Below are 19,625 nucleotides of genomic sequence, written 5' to 3'. Positions count from 1 at the left end.
GGAAACCTATAGGTTCTAACGAAGCCGATGATACGAAGACCACTAATTGTCACGTGTGCTCCCTTTCCGGCCTCGAGGTCACCAGGCTGCTCGTTATGTCGCACACCAGTCACCGTCATTACGCGCAGCAACACATCATCAGACTCACCTGGACTCCATCACTTCCCTGATTACCTTCCCTATATATGTCACTCCCTTTGGTTCCTTCCCCAGGCGTCATTGTTTCTGTTCCTGTGTTAAGTCTGTGCGTTGTTCGTGTCATGTTGCATTTATTTATTAAAACCCTCACTCCCTGAACTTCCCGACTCTCAGCGCACATCGTTACATTAATTCTAAATGATAAACAAGAAAATAAAAAGTCAACATATCAAAAGAACATGAATTATCATGTATTAACAGATTTGATCACCTATTTATAGTACATAAAGGAATAGGTACCACCTGATTGTCAAATAATGTTTTTTGGGGGGAAGGGGGTGTTATACAAAAGAGGGACAGTATATTTGTTATGAATAGAACAGACAAATTCAGAGACAAACACTTCAATGACAATAAGTATGCCAGCACACCAAAAAAGAAGTCTGTTTCATGTGAGAAAGACTGCATACCTAGATGCTCAACTGAGGGACTTAGTAATCCAAAAAAACCTCTTACCCCAAGACACTTCACATCATAACTATAATATGTCAGCTAAAGAATGGTTCCCTGATATCCCCTGTGTACATCTAAAACCACACTGCTACGATTTCTCCCCATTGTGAACACTCCTATGTCTGATAAGGTTACTCAGGAATGAGAAGCTCTTGTAACATAGTTTGCACTTGAAGGGCCTCTCCTTGGTGTGAACGGTCTGGTGCCTCTTCACATAAGTCGCCTCGGTGAAGCGCTTCCCACACGTGGGGCAGGCGTACGGCTTGTCAGCGTCCGTCCTAATGCCTGGCTTCCCACGTTGTGACCCAATGACACCAGAGGAGGTAGAAGCAGGAGCCACCACCCTCAGGTGGTTAGTCTTTGAGCTCCCTCCTTGACCTCTAGTCATTGTTTGGGTGTTGTTAGGATTGTGTGATGTGTTAAAGGCTAGGTACCTCTTGTGGTGAACACCCATCCTGACCCTGTCTGTATTGGTGGGGTAACCATGAGGTAGTTGAGGAAGGCTAGACCCAGGTCCAGGCCTTCTTTGAACCCAGTCACCAAGCATTAGACTAGATCCTGAAGGAGAAGACAGACTTCCTGAAAGACTACCACCAGGGGGGTCTCCCACCACTCTCTGTGAAGGCTGAATCCCAAGGTGACCTGCTCTGCTCAACATGGATACTGTGCTGTTTGTATCATAGGAACACGAGGGTCTATCTCTATCAGCCCCAGGACCTGCTCCATCCCTGCACTGAGACTGTAAAGAGAAGGGTCTGGGCTGCAGACTAGATCCCTGACTGGAGCATCTGTCTCTCTGATGTCCACCAGGACTGAGGTTGTTCAGTCCACTTGTCCACTGGTTGTGTTCTGTGTGGAGTCTCTGTCCCTCTTGGTTGGGTCCTGGTTCCGACTTGGGAAGGAAGAGCGACGGCTCCTGATCCAGGGTTCTGATCCGGGGCCAGGGTTTGCGACCAGCTGCTTCAGAGGTCCAGTCTCTCCCACCAGCAACACCAGATATCAGCAGGTCCTCAGACTGCAGACGGTAACAAAAATGGAAAATAAAAGCATAAAGTTTTATATACAAAATTCTTTGCTGTACACATTATAATAAAATGTTAACCACAGTCAAGCCCATCTTTAACACTGATTTAAGTACCTAACAATATGGAGTCATTGGAGTTTATAATAAAAATTGTCCCTATGAGTTGATTCAAGAATTAAGTATAATGTTTTGGTTCAACTGACATAAGGGAAACAGCCCCTGCAATGATACAAAAAATAACCAAGTATGTCAGGAATTTTGTATTTAATTTGAACAAAGTGTTCACACACTCACATAACGTGAAGTACAGTAGTTTTATTGCACAAAACAATACGTGACAAGTAGAATAACTCATTATGGTAACACTTTACCTTTTGTGTAAATCTGGTACAATTGCATTACACACAGCTTCACTACTTCATGTCAAGTAAACATGAATTAAAGCACGATCATTCCCTCATTAAAAAACACCAACATCAAATCACTTTTCGTCAGTGAAGCATTTTTACAGACACCATCACACCAACCATCACCATATCATCTACTCTGCCTCATCATACTCATTCTTTGCTCAGTTCACCACATCCAGTTCACTACTACATCCAAAACCAACAGATTTAACTACAAAGTAACTAGTTCTACATGACAAATCACTTTATATGGGCCGGGTGAATTTTATGATGGTGTATCCTGAGGTAGCGCCTCTCTAAGAAACCTCTTCCTGCAGTCGAACGACTTCTCAGGTGCATCTTCAGCTGGTGCTGGTGGGAGAGCCTCACACTGGGAGCAGCTGTACGGGTTTCTCCCCTGTGTGGACCCTCTGGTGGATCTCCACCTGTTTGGAGAAACGGAAGGCTTTCCCACAGAATGAACACGTGAAGCGTTTCTCTTTGCCACCGAATCTACTGATAGAGTTACTACTACTGTCATTTGGCTTGTGTAGCCATTTAGTTTTAAGGCACTGACATTGCCTGAGGTCTGGTTTAACATTATGAGAGTGTGGGAAGGACGAATGTCAGGGAGTGTCTGTGTTGTCCCAGGGTCCATGTTCCAGTTGATAGATCCTATAGAAGGCAGGCTGAAGGCAGCACCTGTTTGGGGGTTAACCTGAGGCACCATCAGTCTCTCTGAATCACAACTATAGGAGCAGGACAGAGCATCGCTAGCAGAGTCAGTGTCAGTTCTCTCCCGCGGCATATGGGCACCTCCCCGTCCCCGCGGTTGAAACCTACACCTTGCCCTGCTCTCAGCAAGTCTGTTGTCATGTAGACTAAGTTCAGTTGTTGTGGTTAACAGTGTTAGTTCCCCAGCCCAGAGTTGAGGACGCTGTCCCATCCACTGACCTCCACTATGTTGCCTCTGGTCCTGGCCTGCTCGGTGATGTTGTCCCCTGGGTCCTTGGCTGCACCCATCTGAGTCTGGGAATCCAAGATGGCCGCCCAGTCTCCTCTGTTAGCCTCCAGCCAACCACCTGCAGGAAGCGGTTAGAAAATAGACTTTATATACATGGCAGAGAACTCTACATATGGAGGTTATTTTTTACCAATTACCAATTAATTAGTCAAGTTCATACATTCTTACATGTGTTTTATTTACTTAAACTGAAGTTGTATTGATTTCATTTTTTGAATAAGAAAAAATGTATAGCCAGGTGCATCACTATTCCCAGATCTATTACTGTATGTAGGCTGTATGCATTTCTCCCTTACCTTGCTCCCTCATCTTTAATCCACTCAGCAGATCAATGCTCTCTGGTCCATCTTCTATTGTCTCCTCTTTGACCAGCAGCAGATCAGGCTTCCCATCCTCCATGTCTACTGACTGTAAGAGATACAGAGTGAGAGGATGTTGGATCAAGAAATATGATATGAGCACCCTGCTATGGAGCATCTTCTGATTGGGCAATGAGGGATTGCTGTGAGCACTATGCAAACATGTTAGTTGAGTTGACACTGCAAACGTGTTAGTTGATTTGATTACTTAACACTCTAATGGTTTGAAAATTGAAAGGCATGGTCCCACACTTAAGACACAATTTATGAAGTCTAGGGGCCGTATCCACAAAGATTCTCAGAGTAGAAGTGCGGATCGAGGATCAGGTCCTCACCTGTCTACATCAGTGGAGGCTCATCTGAGGAGGAAGGGGAGGACCATCCTCCTCAGTGAATTCATAAAACAAAAAATGGTAAAACATTTAAAAAGGTATCCTTTAGATAAAACAATACTAAATATATTCACGTCACCAAATAATTCATTAAAACACACTGTTTTGCAATGAAGGTCTACAGTAGCCTCAACAGCACTCTGTAGGGTAGCACCATGGTGTAGCTAGAGGACAGTTATCTTCCGTCCTACTCTTGGTACATTGACTTCAATACAAAACCTAAGAGGCTCTTGGTTCTAACCCCCTTCCATAGACTTACACAGTAATTATGACAACTTCATGCTGCTCTTGCAGCATGAACTGACATGTTATCCACCCAATCAAAGGATCAGAGAATTAATCTAGTACTGAAAGCATAAGCTACTGCTAGCTAGCACTGCAGTGCATAAAATGTGGTGCGTAGTTGACTCAAAGAGAGAGAAAGACAATAGTTGAATGGTTTTCAACAAATTAATTTCTTAAAAAATGAAGGAGAAGCAAGAGAGAGTCATTTTTTTTCACTTTCAGTTTCACTTAGCAAATGCAGCTGCAACTGTGCAGCTGCAGCTGCAGCTGCAAATGCAACTGCATGATTGTAGCGGGTTTACTAACGCATTATTTCTATGTTGACTAGGATGTTACTTCAGCTAATATGGGAACAACGATGTAGGCTGTGTGTAGCGGTTATGACATGGTTTGGCTTGGAAAGGTTTTTTCATCAGGTCACATACAGCTGATGTGTTGTGCATTGAAGTCCACAAACAAAGGGAAAAGGTGAGAAGAGGAGAGTGCATAGAGGCGAGAAGGAATACAACATGGCTGCTATGAAAGTGAACAGGGGTGTATTCATTTTGCCAATTCTGTTGAAAAACGTTTCTTAAATGGAAGCAAATGAAACGTGGGGAAAAATACCTGAATTTGTCCAAAATAAACTCTCGTTTGCAACTGTTGGACTAATGATTACATCCGAGATAAGCTAGATGCAGGCAAGAGTGTGCATGACGGTATTGAATGTGTCACGGTCTGTCCATGTGTCACTGTCCGTCACCTCAAATTTTTCTCTCGACCTGTGTGCACCTATGTTGTAAGCTTTCATTAATAGGCTAGGTTCTCGCAACCTCATGAAATAGGTTTTGGGACAATTTGAGTATCATGTCGTAGCCTAAACCTATCGATGTTACATTTAACTGGGTGAATGGAATATGAATGACAGTCATCCAATATGCTGTAATAGAAATAAAGCCATGCTCATTGAGAAAGAAAACAGCACTGACAGCCACTGGTCTACATAATCTTATTCATTATGATCTAAAAGGCTAAACTGATCCTAGATCAGCACTCCTACTCTGATAGGCTTTATGGACACAGACCCTGACCTAATACCATTCAGACCGTAGTTCACAGTGGGCTCACCTCAGTGAGACTGTGTGTGGTCCTGTGCTGCTCAGCTGGTTCCTCTGTGGGTTCAGGAGGTGTAGTCTGGTTGTCCTCCATGACCATGGTCCCCTCAGGGTTCCCCAGACCCTCCTCACACCTCTCCTCCTTCACCAACAGCAACTCTGGACCCTCCTCCTGGAAGAGACGGGTGATACAGAATACACAGACATACAGTATACTCCCTCAGGTACGTACACACAGATAATAAAACACTTTCAACATGGAGTGTTTGCCCATCCCCACTAAGTTTGAGTCCTATACTACTATACATTATGACTTCATTGTTGTTAAACCCATCATGGTGGACATAAATATGATGTTGTGGGCAAAAACAAGTCAGCTATGATAAGTCAAAAGTCATCATCAGACGAACCTGCTAAACTATTTTGACATGTACAGTATGTGTTTGTTAGTGTGTGGGTATGTGTAGGTATATTTACTAAATGTATATTGGTGATAAGGGTCATTCCACGAAATGTGCCTTTTCATCCCTTTTACGTGGAAATTGTGCACAAGTATTACATTTTAAAAGGCCGTTGTATTAAATGAAGTGCCCTTTAATATAGACCACATGGAAAATTCAATAAATCAGATGTTTAATATGAATAAAGACTACAGTTGTGCAAAAATTGTGCATCCTCTGTGATTTCTAGGAAGATTTTAACCCACTTAACCCCAACATTTCTCCAAGTTTTCACCATAATTGTAAAACCATAGTTATATTGTTGCTTTCACAAAGTAATTTCTGAAGCTTTTTATTTATTTCATGTTATTAGTGATTCAATTTAAACCTGTTAAACTCTGAGTGATTGTTTTGGGGCCTGTACATGGCCCGGTGAGTGTGGGGATTACATTTTTTATTTTATTTTAATCAGAAAAACATATAATTTGAAAGCTACAGGCCTTGTCTTTTTGGAAATCTAACTCAAATCTTACTGCTGGCAATTTTATAAGAATCTCCCCCCATAAAGTCCATAAATAATGCGCTATGGACATATTCAGAGAGTATGCAGTGTAGGTCAAGTTACCAAAAGTGCAAACATTTAGTATGAATGGAAAGGGTACATACACCCTGGTCATTGTAAAGCAATGCATTTCCTTCTCCATCCATATGACCTTGTATGCATCCTCCACATGCTCCGTTTAGCTAGCTCATCGTTTACAAATAGGAAAAGTAGTTTGACGTTTCTTCACCGGTCTGTGGCTTATTTTTTACTTTTCTACACCATAGGCTGACTACTAAGGTAATTTTAAGATGTCAGGCTTGAAAATATGTTCAGGCATTTTGGCACAGTGATATCATGTGATTTTGGCAAATTTACACAAAATAAATACAGAAATACCATATTTATATAAGTATTCAGAGCCTTTGCTATTAGACTCCAAATTGAACTCAGGTGCATCGTGTTTTCATTGATCATCCTTGATGTTTCTAAAACTTGATTTGAGTCCACCTGTGGTAAATTCAATTGATTGGACATGATTTGGAAAGGCACACACCTGTCTATATAAGGTCCCACAGTTGACAATGCATGTCAGAGCAAAAACCAGGCCATGAGGTCAAAGGAATTGTCCGTAGAGCACCAAGACAGGATTGTGTCGAAGCACAGATCTGGGGAAAGGTACCAAAAAATGTCTGCAGCATTGAAGGTCCCCAAGAACACAGTCACCTCCATCATTCTTAAATGGAAGAAGTTTGTAACCACCAAGACTCTTCCTAGAGCTGGCCGTCCGGCCAAACTGAGCAATCGGGGGAGAAGGACCTTGGCCAGGGAGGTGACCAAAAACCGGATGGGAGAACCTTCCAGAAGGACAACCATCTCTGCAGGACTCCACCAATCAGGCCTTCATGGTAGAGTGGCCAGACAGAAGCCACTCCTCAGTAAAAAGGCACATGACAGCCTGCTTGGGCAAATTACAGAGAGATCCTGGATGAAAACCTGCTCCAGAGCCTTCAGGACCTCAGACTTGGGCGAAGGTTCACCTTCCAACAGGACAACGACCCTAAGCACACAGCCTAGACAACGCAGGAGTGGCTTCGGGACAAGTCTCTGAATGTCCTTGACTGGCCCAGCCGAACATCTCTGGAGAGACCTGAAAATAGCTGTGCAGTGACACTCCCCATCTAACCTGACAGAGCTTGAGAGGATCTGCAGAGAAAAATGGGAGAAACTCCCCAAATACAAGTCTGCCAACCTAGTAGCGTCATACCCAAGAAGACTCGATGCTGTAATCGCTACCAAAGGTGCTTCAGCAAAGTACTGAGTAAAGGGTCTGAATACTTAAGTAAATGTGATGTTTCAGTTTTCATTTATTTGTATATTTTTTAGCAAAAATTTCTAACAAACTGTTTTTGCTTTGTCATTATGTGGTATTGTGTGTAGCTTGATGAAGGGAAAAAAAGGTTTTAATCAATGTTATAAGGCTGTATCGTAACAAAATTTAGAAAAAGTCATTCCTGTAAGACGAAATTAAGGTATGCACATTGCGCAAGCCATTCACTTTTAAAATGTCTGTGTTCCAATGAGAATTTGTGAATGTTTAGAGCACCACCATTAGGTAAAAGATCCGATTTAAAAATGGGTTTTATTTTTTATTTATTCCTTTTGGAACTGTACTTGGTGACATATTTGATCTTAAACCTGATCTCAAATCTCTTATTTTGGTGACCCACCCCCTGTACATTTAAGTTTGTGTGGTCTGCTCTATCTTGGGCTCTGTAGTAGTCATATTGTTTCTGACACCTTTATCTTAATCCCAAAGTTCTTACCTTTCCATCTCTGTAGTGTAAGAACAAGACAGATCATCAACGGCAGTGTCTAACGCGTCACCATCACCAAGAGAATCAACCGTCCTCTGGCTCTGGTGAAATACCGGTAAATACTCAGAGCCAGGAGCAGGAGGACAGCCCAGTCTCCCCAGACCCAGTCTCTCTGGGTCTGATCTGTAGTCAGATCCTATGTGTAAGAGCCTTACAGTTAAGTCTGTGTCTGTCTCTGACTTGAAGACAGCGTTTGGCGTTCCACTGACCTCTGTGATGCTGTGTTGGGTCCTGGGCAGGGGTGCAGCGGCGGTGAGGTCCTCCATGGCTTCAGGGGGCGCTCCAGCCTCTCCAGTCAGGATGTCTCTTCTGTGTCTTGGGTCCTCCTCTCCTTCAGGTCTCTCCTGCATAACCCCAGGACCTGCAGCCTCTGCAGACTGACACAAGAAGAAGAGAGGTTATTCTGGTACATAAATAGAATTGGATAACAAAAACTTGTTTGAGATAGGGGGCAGCATTTCCACTTTTGGATTAATAGCATGCCCAGAGTTAACTGCCTCCTACTCAATCCCAGATGCTAATATATGCATATTATTATTAGTATTGGATAGAAAACACTCTGAAGTTTCTAAAACTGTTTGAATGATGTCTGTGAGTATAATAGAACTCATATGGCAGGCAAAAACCTGAGAAAAAATCCAAACAGGAAGTGGGAAATGTGAGGTTTGTAGTTTTTGAACTCACCCCTATCGAATACACAGTGGGATATGGGTTATTTTTCACTTCCTAAGGTTTCCACTAGATGTCAACCGTCTTTAGAACGTGGTTTCAGGCTGCTCATGTGAAGGGGGGCCGGATGGGAGCTGTTTTACTAAGGGGTCTGCCTACACCCTCGTTCTCAGTCATGCGCTTTCACTTGAGAGGTTGCTCTCGTTCCAGGGCATTTCTACAGACAATGGAATTCTCCGGTTGGAACAGTATTGAACTTTTATGATAAAAACATCCTAAAGATTGATTCTATACTTAGTTTGACAAGTTTCTTCGATCTGTAATATAACTTTTTGAACGTTTCGTCCGAATGGACCAGATCGCGCTTTTGGATTGTTTACCAAACGCCCTAACAAAAGAAGCTATTGGACATAAATGGACATAAATTATGGACATTATCGAACAAAACAAGCATTTATTGTGGAACTGCGATTCCTGGGAGTGCATTCTGATGAAGATCATCAGAGGTAAGTGAATATTTATATATGAATAATATGAATAATGTTGACTACCACACATGGCGGATATTTCTCTGGCTGGTTTGGGCTCTGAGCGCTGTTCTCAGATTATGCTATTTCCGTAAAGTTTTTTAAAAATCTAAAGTTTCATGTATAATAGCTGTATTTTCATCAACATTTATTATGAGTATTACTGTGAATTCATGTGGCTCTCTGCAATATCACTGCATGTTTTGGAACTACTGAATCTAACACGCCAATGTAAAATAAGATTTTTGGATATAAATATGAACTTTACCGAACAAAACATACATGTATTGTGTAACATGAAGTCCTATGAGTGTCATCTGATGAAGATCATCAAAGGTTAGTGATGAATCTTATCTCTATTTGTGCTTTTTGTGACTCCTCTCTTTGGCGGGAAAAATGGCTGGGTTTATCTGTGAATGGTGACCTAACATAATCGTTTGTGGAGCTTTCGCTGTAAAGCATTTTTGAAATCAGACACTGTGTCTGGATTAACGAGAATTTTATCTTTAAAATGGTGCCTAATACTTGTGTGTTCGAGAAATTTGATTTATGAGATTTCTGTTGATTTGTATTTGGCACCCTGCAATTTTATTGGCTGTTGGCGAGTAATGAATAGCTGAGGGGAGACTTTCTGAAATAAATTGGCCACATTTGATGTACTATAATTTTTTATATTACACTATGACACTAACCTCTATCACAATAATATGCTGGGTTGAGGTTCCACTCCCCTCATCTATTGCTATGGGTTGATCATCTCTCCACGTGTTGTGTCACGTCACCTACCAGGTGGCGTGGCGAGAATCTGTCTCCGCACCACGTGCTCTCACCACTGGTGTCCCCCAGGGCTCTGTTCTAGGCCCTCTCCTATTCTCACTATACACCAAATCACTTGGCTCTGTCATATCCTCACATGGTCTCTCCTATCATTGCTATGCAGACGACACACAATTAATCTTCTCCTTTCCCCCCTCTGATAACCAGGTGGTGAATCGCATCTCTGCATGTCTGGCAGACATATCAGTGTGGATGACGGATCACCACCTCAAGCTGAACCTCGGCAAGACGGAGCTGCTCTTCCTCCCGGGGAAGGACTGCCCGTTCCATGATCTCGCCATCACGGTTGACAACTCCATTGTGTCCTCCTCCCAGAGTGCTAAGAACCTTGGCGTGATCCTGGACAACACCCTGTCGTTCTCAACTAACATCAAGGCGGTGACCCGTTCCTGTAGGTTCATGCTCTACAACATTCGCAGAGTACGACCCTGCCTCACGCAGGAAGCGGCGCAGGTCCTAATCCAGGCACTTGTCATCTCCCGTCTGGATTACTGCAACTCGCTGTTGGCTGGGCTCCCTGCCTGTGCCATTAAACCCCTACAACTCATCCAGAACGCCGCAGCCCGTCTGGTGTTCAACTTTCCCAAGTTCTCTCACGTCACCCCGCTCCTCCGCTCTCTCCACTGGCTTCCAGTTGAAGCTCGCATCCGCTACAAGACCATGGTGCTTGCCTACGGAGCTGTGAGGGGAACGGCACCTCCGTACCTTCAGGCTCTGATCAGGCCCTACACCCAAACAAGGGCACTGCGTTCATCCACCTCTGGCCTGCTCGCCTCCCTACCTCTGAGGAAGTACAGTTCCCGCTCAGCCCAGTCAAAACTGTTCGCTGCTCTGGCACCCCAATGGTGGAACAAACTCCCTCACGACGCCAGGTCAGCGGAGTCAATCACCACCTTCCGGAGACACCTGAAACCCCACCTCTTTAAGGAATACCTAGGATAGGATAAAGTAATCCTTCTAACCCCCCCCCCCCCTTAAAAGAGTTAGATGCACTATTGTAAAGTGGTTGTTCCACTGGATATCATAAGGTGAATGCACCAATTTGTAAGTCGCTCTGGATAAGAGCGTCTGCTAAATGACTTAAATGTAAAATGTAAATGTGTCCTGCTGGCTTTGCAAAGGTCCTGTGGCCACCTGTGAGATGTCCTTCACCTAAGAGAGGGATTGGGGGGAAAGGAGTGGTTAAGTTAATGCTCAACGCTATATTGTACACTATTGACATTAACTACGTTTACATCCACAGTTTTCATACAAGTAAAGTCATACTGCAAGGTTCCTCAACTGCGACCCCTAAAGTTTCCTGAGCAAAATGTTTTTGTTAACATTTCATTGTGAGACATAAGACTAAAAACACCCGGAAATCAGCTCCAATTTATTTTAATTTAAGAATTTTGTTCTCAAGTATTTCCATGCAGCATAGAGAGAGAGGTGATCGTATACAAACGTAATTAAAGTTTAAAATGGTTATGTTTTAGTCAAACATTTTATCTGTTTGTGCTTCTTGCGGTTAATTTGCAGTCTACAAATTATTTGTAATTCTGTTCCTGCCCCCTGACCATCCGATCAAGAAAAAAAATCTTACCGTTATAAATCAGTTTCGGTAAAAATGTTACAATGTTGACAGATAATTTTTTCTACTGTGTCGGTAAAACGTATTATGCAAGAAATGGTGGTGGAATCGCCTTTATGCGCAAATATTGATATAATAACAATCATATCGAAGTTAACTTGGAGTCACGCGATTATATGGTGTGATGTCCTCCCACTATGACTCGGGAAACCATACAGTTTAGTCAAACCATACAGTTTATTAGGCTACAGATGAAAGAAGTTATGATGAACTTCCACAGGGTGGTGAAAGTGCACGGTGATCTTGATGCTCCTTTCCAATAAATATCGAGGGTCTTATTCGGTGACATGTTGAACGACGCTTGACTGCCTCTTATCCATAATAATCTCATTATGTAGACGAGCCTACCCGCACAGCCTTCTCGCACTGTATCTGTTGGCTAGAGCGCAAGTGCTAAAACCAGAGTAGGTACATTTGCTATTTAATTAAACAGTTTTGTGACAAAACTACCGGTCGAGTTGAAAATGTGATGGAAACACATTTACTTTTTATTCGGTACATAAAAACTTAAACGAAAGAGTAAATCGTGTGAGCACTATCACGCACTGATTTTTATCCACAACAAATCCATATGGTGGAAACACACCACTATTTTCTTTAAGCATATTTTGTAATAGTCGCATGAAAATCTGTCGCCAATTGGATGGAAACCTAGCTAGTAAAATGTATTATGCTAGCAGTGGTGGAAAAAGTACTCAATTGCTATACTTGAGTAAAAGTAAAAATAACTTAATTGAGAAAATAACTAAAGTAAAAGTCACCAAGTAAAATACTTGAGTAAAAGTCTAAAGGTATCTGGCTTTAAATGTACGCTGACCAAAAATATAAACGCAACATGTAAAGAGTTGGTCCCGTGTTTCATGGGCAGAAATAAAAGATCCCAGAAATGTTTCATATGCACAAAAGCGTATTTCTCTAAAATGTTGTGCACAAATGTTTACAAGTTGTTAATTAGCTAAAATTGTCTGTGATGATATTCGTAGTCGCCACATTTGTGTTGTAAAACGTTCGAATTATACACCCAGTGGCGATCCGTCATTCATTTTGAGCCCCACACCTTTAGGTAAAAACAAATATATATATACACTGCTCAAAAAAATAAAGGGAACACTTAAACAACACAATGTAACTCCAAGTCAATCACACTTCTGTGAAATCAAACTGTCCACTTAGGAAGCAACACTGATTGACAATAAATTTCACATGCTGTTGTGCAAATGGAATAGACAACAGGTGGAAATTATAGGCAATTAGCAAGACACCCCCAATAAAGGAGTGGTTCTGCAGGTGGTGACCACAGACCACTTCTCAGTTCCTATGCTTCCTGGCTGATGTTTTGGTCACTTTTGAATGCTGGTGGTGCTTTCACTCTAGTGGTAGCATGAGACGGAGTCTACAACCCAAACAAGTGGCTCAGGTAGTGCAGCTCATCCAGGATGGCACATTAATGCGAGCTGTGGCAAGAAGGTTTGCTGTGTCTGTCAGCGTAGTGTCCAGAGCATGGAGGCGCTACCAGGAGACAGGCCAGTACACCAGGAGACGTGGAGGAGGCCGTAGGAGGGCAACAACCCAGCAGCAGGACCGCTACCTCCGCCTTTGTGCAAGGAGGATCAGGAGGAGCACTGCCAGAGCCCTGCAAAATGACTTCCAGCAGGCCACAAATGTGCATGTGTCTGCTCAAACGGTCAGAAACAGACTCCATGAGGGTGGTATGAGGGCCCGACGTCCACAGGTGGGGGTTGTGCTTACAGCCCAACACCGTGCAGGACGTTTGGCATTTGCCAGAGAACACCAAGATTGGCAAATTCGCCACTGGCGCCCTGTGCTCTTCACAGATGAAAGCAGGTTCACACTGAGCACGTGACAGACGTGACAGAGTCTGGAGACGCCGTGGAGAACGTTCTTCTGCCTGCAACATCCTCCAGCATGACCGGTTTGGCGGTGGGTCAGTCATGGTGTGGGGTGGCATTTCTTTGGGGGGCCGCACAGCCCTCCATGTGCTCGCCAGAGGTAGCCTGACTGCCATTAGGTACCGAGATGAGATCCTCAGACCCCTTGTGAGACCATATGCTGGTCCGGTTGGCCCTGGGTTCCTCCTAATGCAAGACAATGCTAGACCTCATGTGGCTGGAGTGTGTCAGCAGTTCCTGCAAGAGGAAGGCATTGATGCTATGGACTGGCCCGCCTGTTCCCCAGACCTGAATCCAATTGAGCACATCTGGGACATCATGTCTCGCTCCATCCACCAAAGCCACGTTGCACCACAGACTGTCCAGGAGTTGGCGGATTCTTTAGTTAAGGTCTGGGAGGAGATCCCTCAGGAGACCATCCGCCACCTCATCAGGAGCATGCCCAGGCGTTGTAGGGAGGTCATACAGGCACATGGAGGCCACACACTCTACTGAGCCTCATTTTGACTTGTTTTAAGGACATTACATCAAAGTTGGATCAGCCTGTAGTGTGGTTTTCCACTTTAATTTTGAGTGTGACTCCAAATCCAGACCACCATGGGTTGATAAATTTGATTTCCATTGATAATTTTTGTGTGATTTTGTTGTCAGCACATTCAACTATGTAAAGAAAAAAGTATTTAATAAGAATATTTCATTCATTCAGATCTAGGATGTGTTATTTTAGTGTTCCCTTTATTTTTTTGAGCAGTGTATATATATATATATATATAATCTTTTTGGGGGGGATGGGGTTGCTTGCCTGTTGTTCTTGTTATTTTGGCATTAATACTTATCACATATCAGATTGCAAACAATATTTTTTTTTACAATGTAATTGAGTTAATAAAGCCGCATACAAACATGGTCTCTTTTTTGCTTTCTTGAGTAAGGCAGCTCTTAAATGCAGGTGTTTCAGCCTAGCTCAGTGCTTTCTGTGGTGGTGGGGCTAGCCAGCAGAAAATACACCTTATCACCTTATATCTACAGTAGCTTTGACTGGACTGTCAACATCATATTTTCAAAATCTTAGCTAGCAAGCGTCACCATGAATCAAGTCGACAATCAAATCCTTTTCAATGTTTGTCATATGAATCGAAATTAGAGATAAAACGTCTTCGTTGCTCATCGGCCATTGGACATAAACATTACACAACAAGTTGGAATACGCAAATTCAACAATGAGTGGTATGGGAAGGAATCAGTGGATAACTGTTAGTTCAACACAACTGGGAACTGGGGAAAAACGAGCTACGATTGGGAAAATACGTTTTGAACCGTCATTCAACTTGGAATTTTAAATCCGGCATCTTTCTCTATGATGACAAAATTTTCCCACTAAAGGACCGCCGCACCACTTTCCTGTTCAAGCACATCACAGCATGAGTCCAAAAATGTCTTATGCTGCTTCATAAATTATATAGGATGCCAGAGAGATATGTATACTGTCGCCAAAGTAATACTAAGTGTATGTTGTGTAGTAAGCTGTTAGTAGCCCATGTACCTCACCCTAATAATTTGGTATGTTTTCACAAACCCGGTATTGTAAACACATCGTTCGTGGCTGGTGTGGTCTTGTTTGCCTATAACCTGTTTTAGAGTAAGGTAATAATTGAATATTGTATGACCTTTCATTGTCTGTTTATATGTAAGAACGGCCCATGTTCTGAATTCTGTCGCTGTACATTTCAAAAGTGCTGAACAAATAGTTATATTGACTATGTCCGTCGTCTCTCGCTCATTAATGTCTTAATCGAAATTACAGATTGCTTCTTATCCGCTTGTCGTCCCCTTATGCCATAGTTTGTACATCTCAATTGTCAGTAGAAACCACATTTGTTTAAGCAAGTCAGCCATATCAGTTATGTTTTTTTTAAAGGCAGTAAATGAGGCTGAATGAACTGTAGCAGTGGTAAAGTGTTGGGACTGCTGTTGGGACAGCTTTATGTAGGCCCTAACAGTTTGTGGGCACTGTTTGTCAGTGTTATAGTGCAATTAATGTATGGTGTTTTGTTGCTGCTTTGCATCCCAATTTTCTTTGTTTGCACCACCAAGATTTACATGCTAAAATCGCCACTGTAAACACCCACCCATCCACCTCGACCAACCACCCTACTTTTGTTATTGCCTTAAGTAACCATCTGTCTTATGTAATCATAATAATGTAACTGTAACGATTTTCCTCCTCTTCAGACGAGGAGTATGAAAGATCGGACCAATATGCAGCGTGGTAAGTGTCCATGATAGTTTAATAAAACTGAACACGACAAAATACAAAAATAACAAAGTGAATGATAACGAAAACCGAAACAGTCCTGAAATGTGAAACAAACACTAACACAGGAAACAATCACCCACAACACACAATGGAAAACAGGCTACCTAAATATGGCTCCCAATCAGAGACAACGATAAACAGCTGCCTCTGATTGGGAACCACACCAGGCCAAACACATAGAAAAACAACAACCTAGAAAAAAGAACATAGACTGCCCACCCTAACTCATGCCCTGACCAAACTAAAATAGAGACACAAAAACGGAACTAAGGTCAGGACGTGACAGTAACATATTATACTATACTAAACAAAAACAAATGCAACATGTAAAGTGTTGCTCCCATGTTTCATGAGCTGAAATAAAAGATCCAAGACATTTTCCATATGCACAAAAAGCTTATTTCTCTCAAATGTACATCCCTGTTAGTGAGCATTTCTCCTTTGCCAAGATAATCCATGCACCTCACAGGTGTGGCATATCAAGAAGCTGATTAAACAGCATTATCATGCACTCAAATGCACTCAAATGTGCAGTTTTGTCACAACACAATTCCACAGATGTCTCAAGTTGAGGCAGCATGCAATTAGTATGCTGACTGCAGGAATGTCCACAAGAGCTGTTGCCAGAGAATTTAATGTTCATTTCTCTACCATAAGCCGCCTCCAATGTCATTTTAGAGAATTTTGGCAGTATGTCCAACCGGCCCCACAACCGCAGACCATGTGTAACCACGCCAGCCCAGCCCCTTCACATTTGGCATCTTCACCTGCGGGATCGTTTCTGCACAAGCTGTCAGAAACCATCTCAGGGAAGCTCATCTGCGTGCTCGTCGTCCTCACCAGGGTCTTGACCTGACTGCAGTTTGGCGTTGTAATGGACTTCAGTGGGCAAATGCACACCTTCGATGGCCAGTGGCACGTTGGAGAATTGTGCTCCTCATGGATGAATCCCAGTTTCAACTGTACCGGGCAGAAGGCAGACAGCGTGTATGGCGTCGTGTGGGCGAGCGGTTTGCTGATGTCAATGTTGTGAACAGAGTGCACCGTGGTGGTGCACGTTTTGTTTTTTCCCCTAGCACTACACAGCTGATTCAAATACCCAACTCCTCATCAAGCTTTGATTATTTGAATCAGCTGTTTAGAGATAGGGCAAAATAACAAAACATGCACCCATGGGGCCCAGGACTGAGTTTGGGAAGCCCTGGGCTGCACTTGCCAAGACCAGAGTAGGCACATTTGCTATTTAATGCAAGTACATTTTGTGTGTACCATGTCATCACCCACTTATTTTTATCAGCAAGAAGTCAGTTTGGTGGAAACACACCAGTAGCTAAATTTCCATCCAATTGGCAAAAGATTATTCTAGAACCCGCAAAAAGAAAATATGCGCATTTTCCCACCAGTGATGTTTCCACCAAATGAACTTGCCGTGGATAAAAATCTGTGCGTGATAAGTGCACACAATGTACTTTTTCGTAAGTGTAAGTTTATATGTACTGAATAAAAATCTAACGTTCAATATGTTTACATCACCTTTTCAACTCTACCGATAGTTTGTCACAGAAACTTTTGCTTTAAATAGTAAATTTGCCTACTCTGGTCTAGGTACCTGCACTCCAGCTAACACATATACAGTGCAAGAAAATGTGTATTTGGCAAACGGCAGTCAAGCATGGATCACCACAACACCAGAATAAGACCCTCGATATTTATTGTAAAGCAGCATCAAGCTCATCACCGTGCACTTTCACCACCGTGTGAATTTATTTCATCTGTAGCCTAATAAACTGCATGGTTTCCTGAGTTCTAGTGGGAGGACCACACCATATCTCTGCGTGACTCCAAGTTTACCTCGATATGATGGTTATTATATCACGATCTGCGCTGTAAATGAGAACGTGTTCTCAGTCAATTTACCTGTTAAAATAACGGTAAAATAAAAATAAATAATGGCGTACCACCGCGATTTCGACAATAATAAATTTTACCGACACAAAAAGATCCCACCATGTCAAAATAACAAATTATCTGTTGGTATTTATACAATTTAACCGAGACGTAATGTTTCCATCACAGCGGTCATTTTTTTTATTTTTTATATGGTAGATCTATGACTTTACTCGCATAAAAACTGGATGGAAACAAGATAGTGTTGGGAAAATGCGCATATTTTCTTTAGGCTTATTTTTTTGAACATTTGCATGAAAATCTGTCGCTAATTGGATGGAAACCTTCTGTCTACAATTGGCAAGGGTGTAAGGTAACACCTACCATAACTTATTGGTATACTATTTATTGATTTATTATGTTCCATGCATCGCATTCTTTAAATTGAGTGTGATTATCGGGAAATTCAGGGGAATGGGGAGACAGCTCCTTGCAAAATGTACCTCTTGCCATTCGTCTACTGAGACGACTGGCGAGCACGCGCTCCTGCGTTGTCTTCTCTGCACGTTCCCGTGCCACGTTCCGTTCCAGTAGTTGAAGTATCCTCCGCAATTCCCTGTTTTCTTTCTGGCTTTGAGTAATTTCCAAACGAAACACTGCATAGTCGTCGTCTACGAGTTTACATATATCTGCCACGGCCGCATTCGCTAGCACCTCCATGATGGAGGCTATTTGAGTGTGAAAAACCATAAAGTTAGCCATTGTTAGCTAACGTTAGCAGCTAGCAAGCGTATAACGCGTATCAACCAAGTCCTGTCTCCAACGCGAATTAAAGACTACATGGGGTAAGTATGTGATGCTGTGCAGTTAAATTAATCATATATTCAGTTCCATGGTGTTTAATAAAGGTCTAAATAACAACAATAAAACCGCTAACATGGAAATTGTTCTTGGTCATTATTTACTTGGGTTAATACTGAAGAGAAAGGATGTTATTGGTTGGCGTCATAGCTCAAAGGGCGTGACTAAATAAAACGTGTATGTGCGCTGTTCTTATCTTGCGTTCAAAATAACTGGGATCTCGGAAAAATACGAGGTCAAATCCTGACGTCAGTGATTTTCAAGTCGGAGCTCGAGAAAGAGGGCCGAGTTGGAATTCCGAGTTGGATGACCGTTCAAATTGCTGTGGCCCTTCTAGACAACCATCCCACCCACTCACTCATTGTTTCTGTTTCAATGTAAGTCAATGAAGTAGGCCAGACCCAGATGCAATCTCATTGTCTATGGGAGCCACCCCGTTAAGTAGACAGTAACAACCATTTTTTTCTATGGCAAACTGCCTGAGTGAATTATCTTCATTTATCCAGCATCTTTGATTACACATAAAACCTATTCATGATAAGGTTACTCAGTAGGAAGGAGAAATTCTTGTAACAGCTCACTTTAAGGGCCTCTTCTTGGTGTGAACGGTCTGGTGCAGCTTCACATATTTCACCTTAGCGAAGCGCTTCCCACACGTGAGGCAGGCGTACGGCTTGTCAGCGTCCTTCCTAATATTCGGCCTCCCATGTTATGACACCAGAGGAGGTAGAAGCCGGTAGTGTTTGAGCTTCCTCCTTGTTTGGGTGTGTTTGAGCTCAAGCCATTGTTTGGGTGTTGTTGGGATTGTGTGTACTGTGTTATAGGCTAGGTAACTCTTGTGGTGAATGTCCATCCTGACCCTGTCTGTATTGGTGGGGTAACCATGAGGTAGTTGAGGAAGACTAGGCCCA

At 42.7% G+C, this 19,625-nt stretch overlaps 1 protein-coding gene across 3 annotated transcripts; it reads right to left on the bottom strand.

Moving 5' to 3' along the window:
* Positions 1-255: 255 nt before the first annotated feature.
* On the bottom strand, positions 256-18,835 carry LOC139566916 (uncharacterized). Of its 3 annotated transcripts, XM_071388288.1 has the most exons (7): positions 18,357-18,835; positions 8,286-8,453; positions 5,232-5,390; positions 3,385-3,496; positions 3,019-3,146; positions 2,047-2,510; positions 1,554-1,666 (listed from the first exon to the last, which is right to left on the bottom strand). In XM_071388288.1, the coding sequence occupies exons 1-6, from the start codon at positions 18,513-18,515 to the stop codon at positions 2,451-2,453; spliced, it is 786 nt and encodes a 261-aa protein (XP_071244389.1). In that variant the 5' UTR covers positions 18,516-18,835; the 3' UTR covers positions 1,554-1,666; positions 2,047-2,450. The 3 variants fall into 3 exon arrangements, with proteins under 3 accessions (XP_071244387.1, XP_071244388.1, XP_071244389.1); XM_071388286.1 differs by lacking the exon at positions 2,047-2,510 and having other exon boundaries at positions 256-1,666; XM_071388287.1 differs by lacking the exons at positions 2,047-2,510; positions 18,357-18,835 and adding an exon at positions 9,965-10,145 and having other exon boundaries at positions 256-1,666.
* Between the last annotated feature and the right edge of the window lie 790 nt (positions 18,836-19,625).

The sequence above is a fragment of the Salvelinus alpinus genome, chromosome 39 (genome assembly GCF_045679555.1).
Source record: "Salvelinus alpinus chromosome 39, SLU_Salpinus.1, whole genome shotgun sequence".
NCBI classification, from domain to species: Eukaryota; Metazoa; Chordata; class Actinopteri; order Salmoniformes; family Salmonidae; genus Salvelinus; species Salvelinus alpinus.
The sequence above is the reverse complement of the archived record's forward strand: the minus strand, read 5'-3'. Positions and strand labels throughout refer to the sequence as shown.

Bases quoted from the DNA above. Each gene is read 5' to 3' on its own strand.
- LOC139566916 (XM_071388286.1), bottom strand. From the start codon at position 18,515: ATGCAGTGTTTCGTTTGGAAATTACTCAAAGCCAGAAAGAAAACAGGG. The intron at 8,454-18,356 runs GTACATTTTGCA...TTCTTGTGTCAG, and splicing joins CAGTAGACGAATGGCAAGAG to TCTGCAGAGGCTGCAGGTCC. The intron at 3,497-5,231 runs GTGAGCCCACTG...TATCTCTTACAG, and splicing joins CCACACACAGTCTCACTGAG to TCAGTAGACATGGAGGATGG.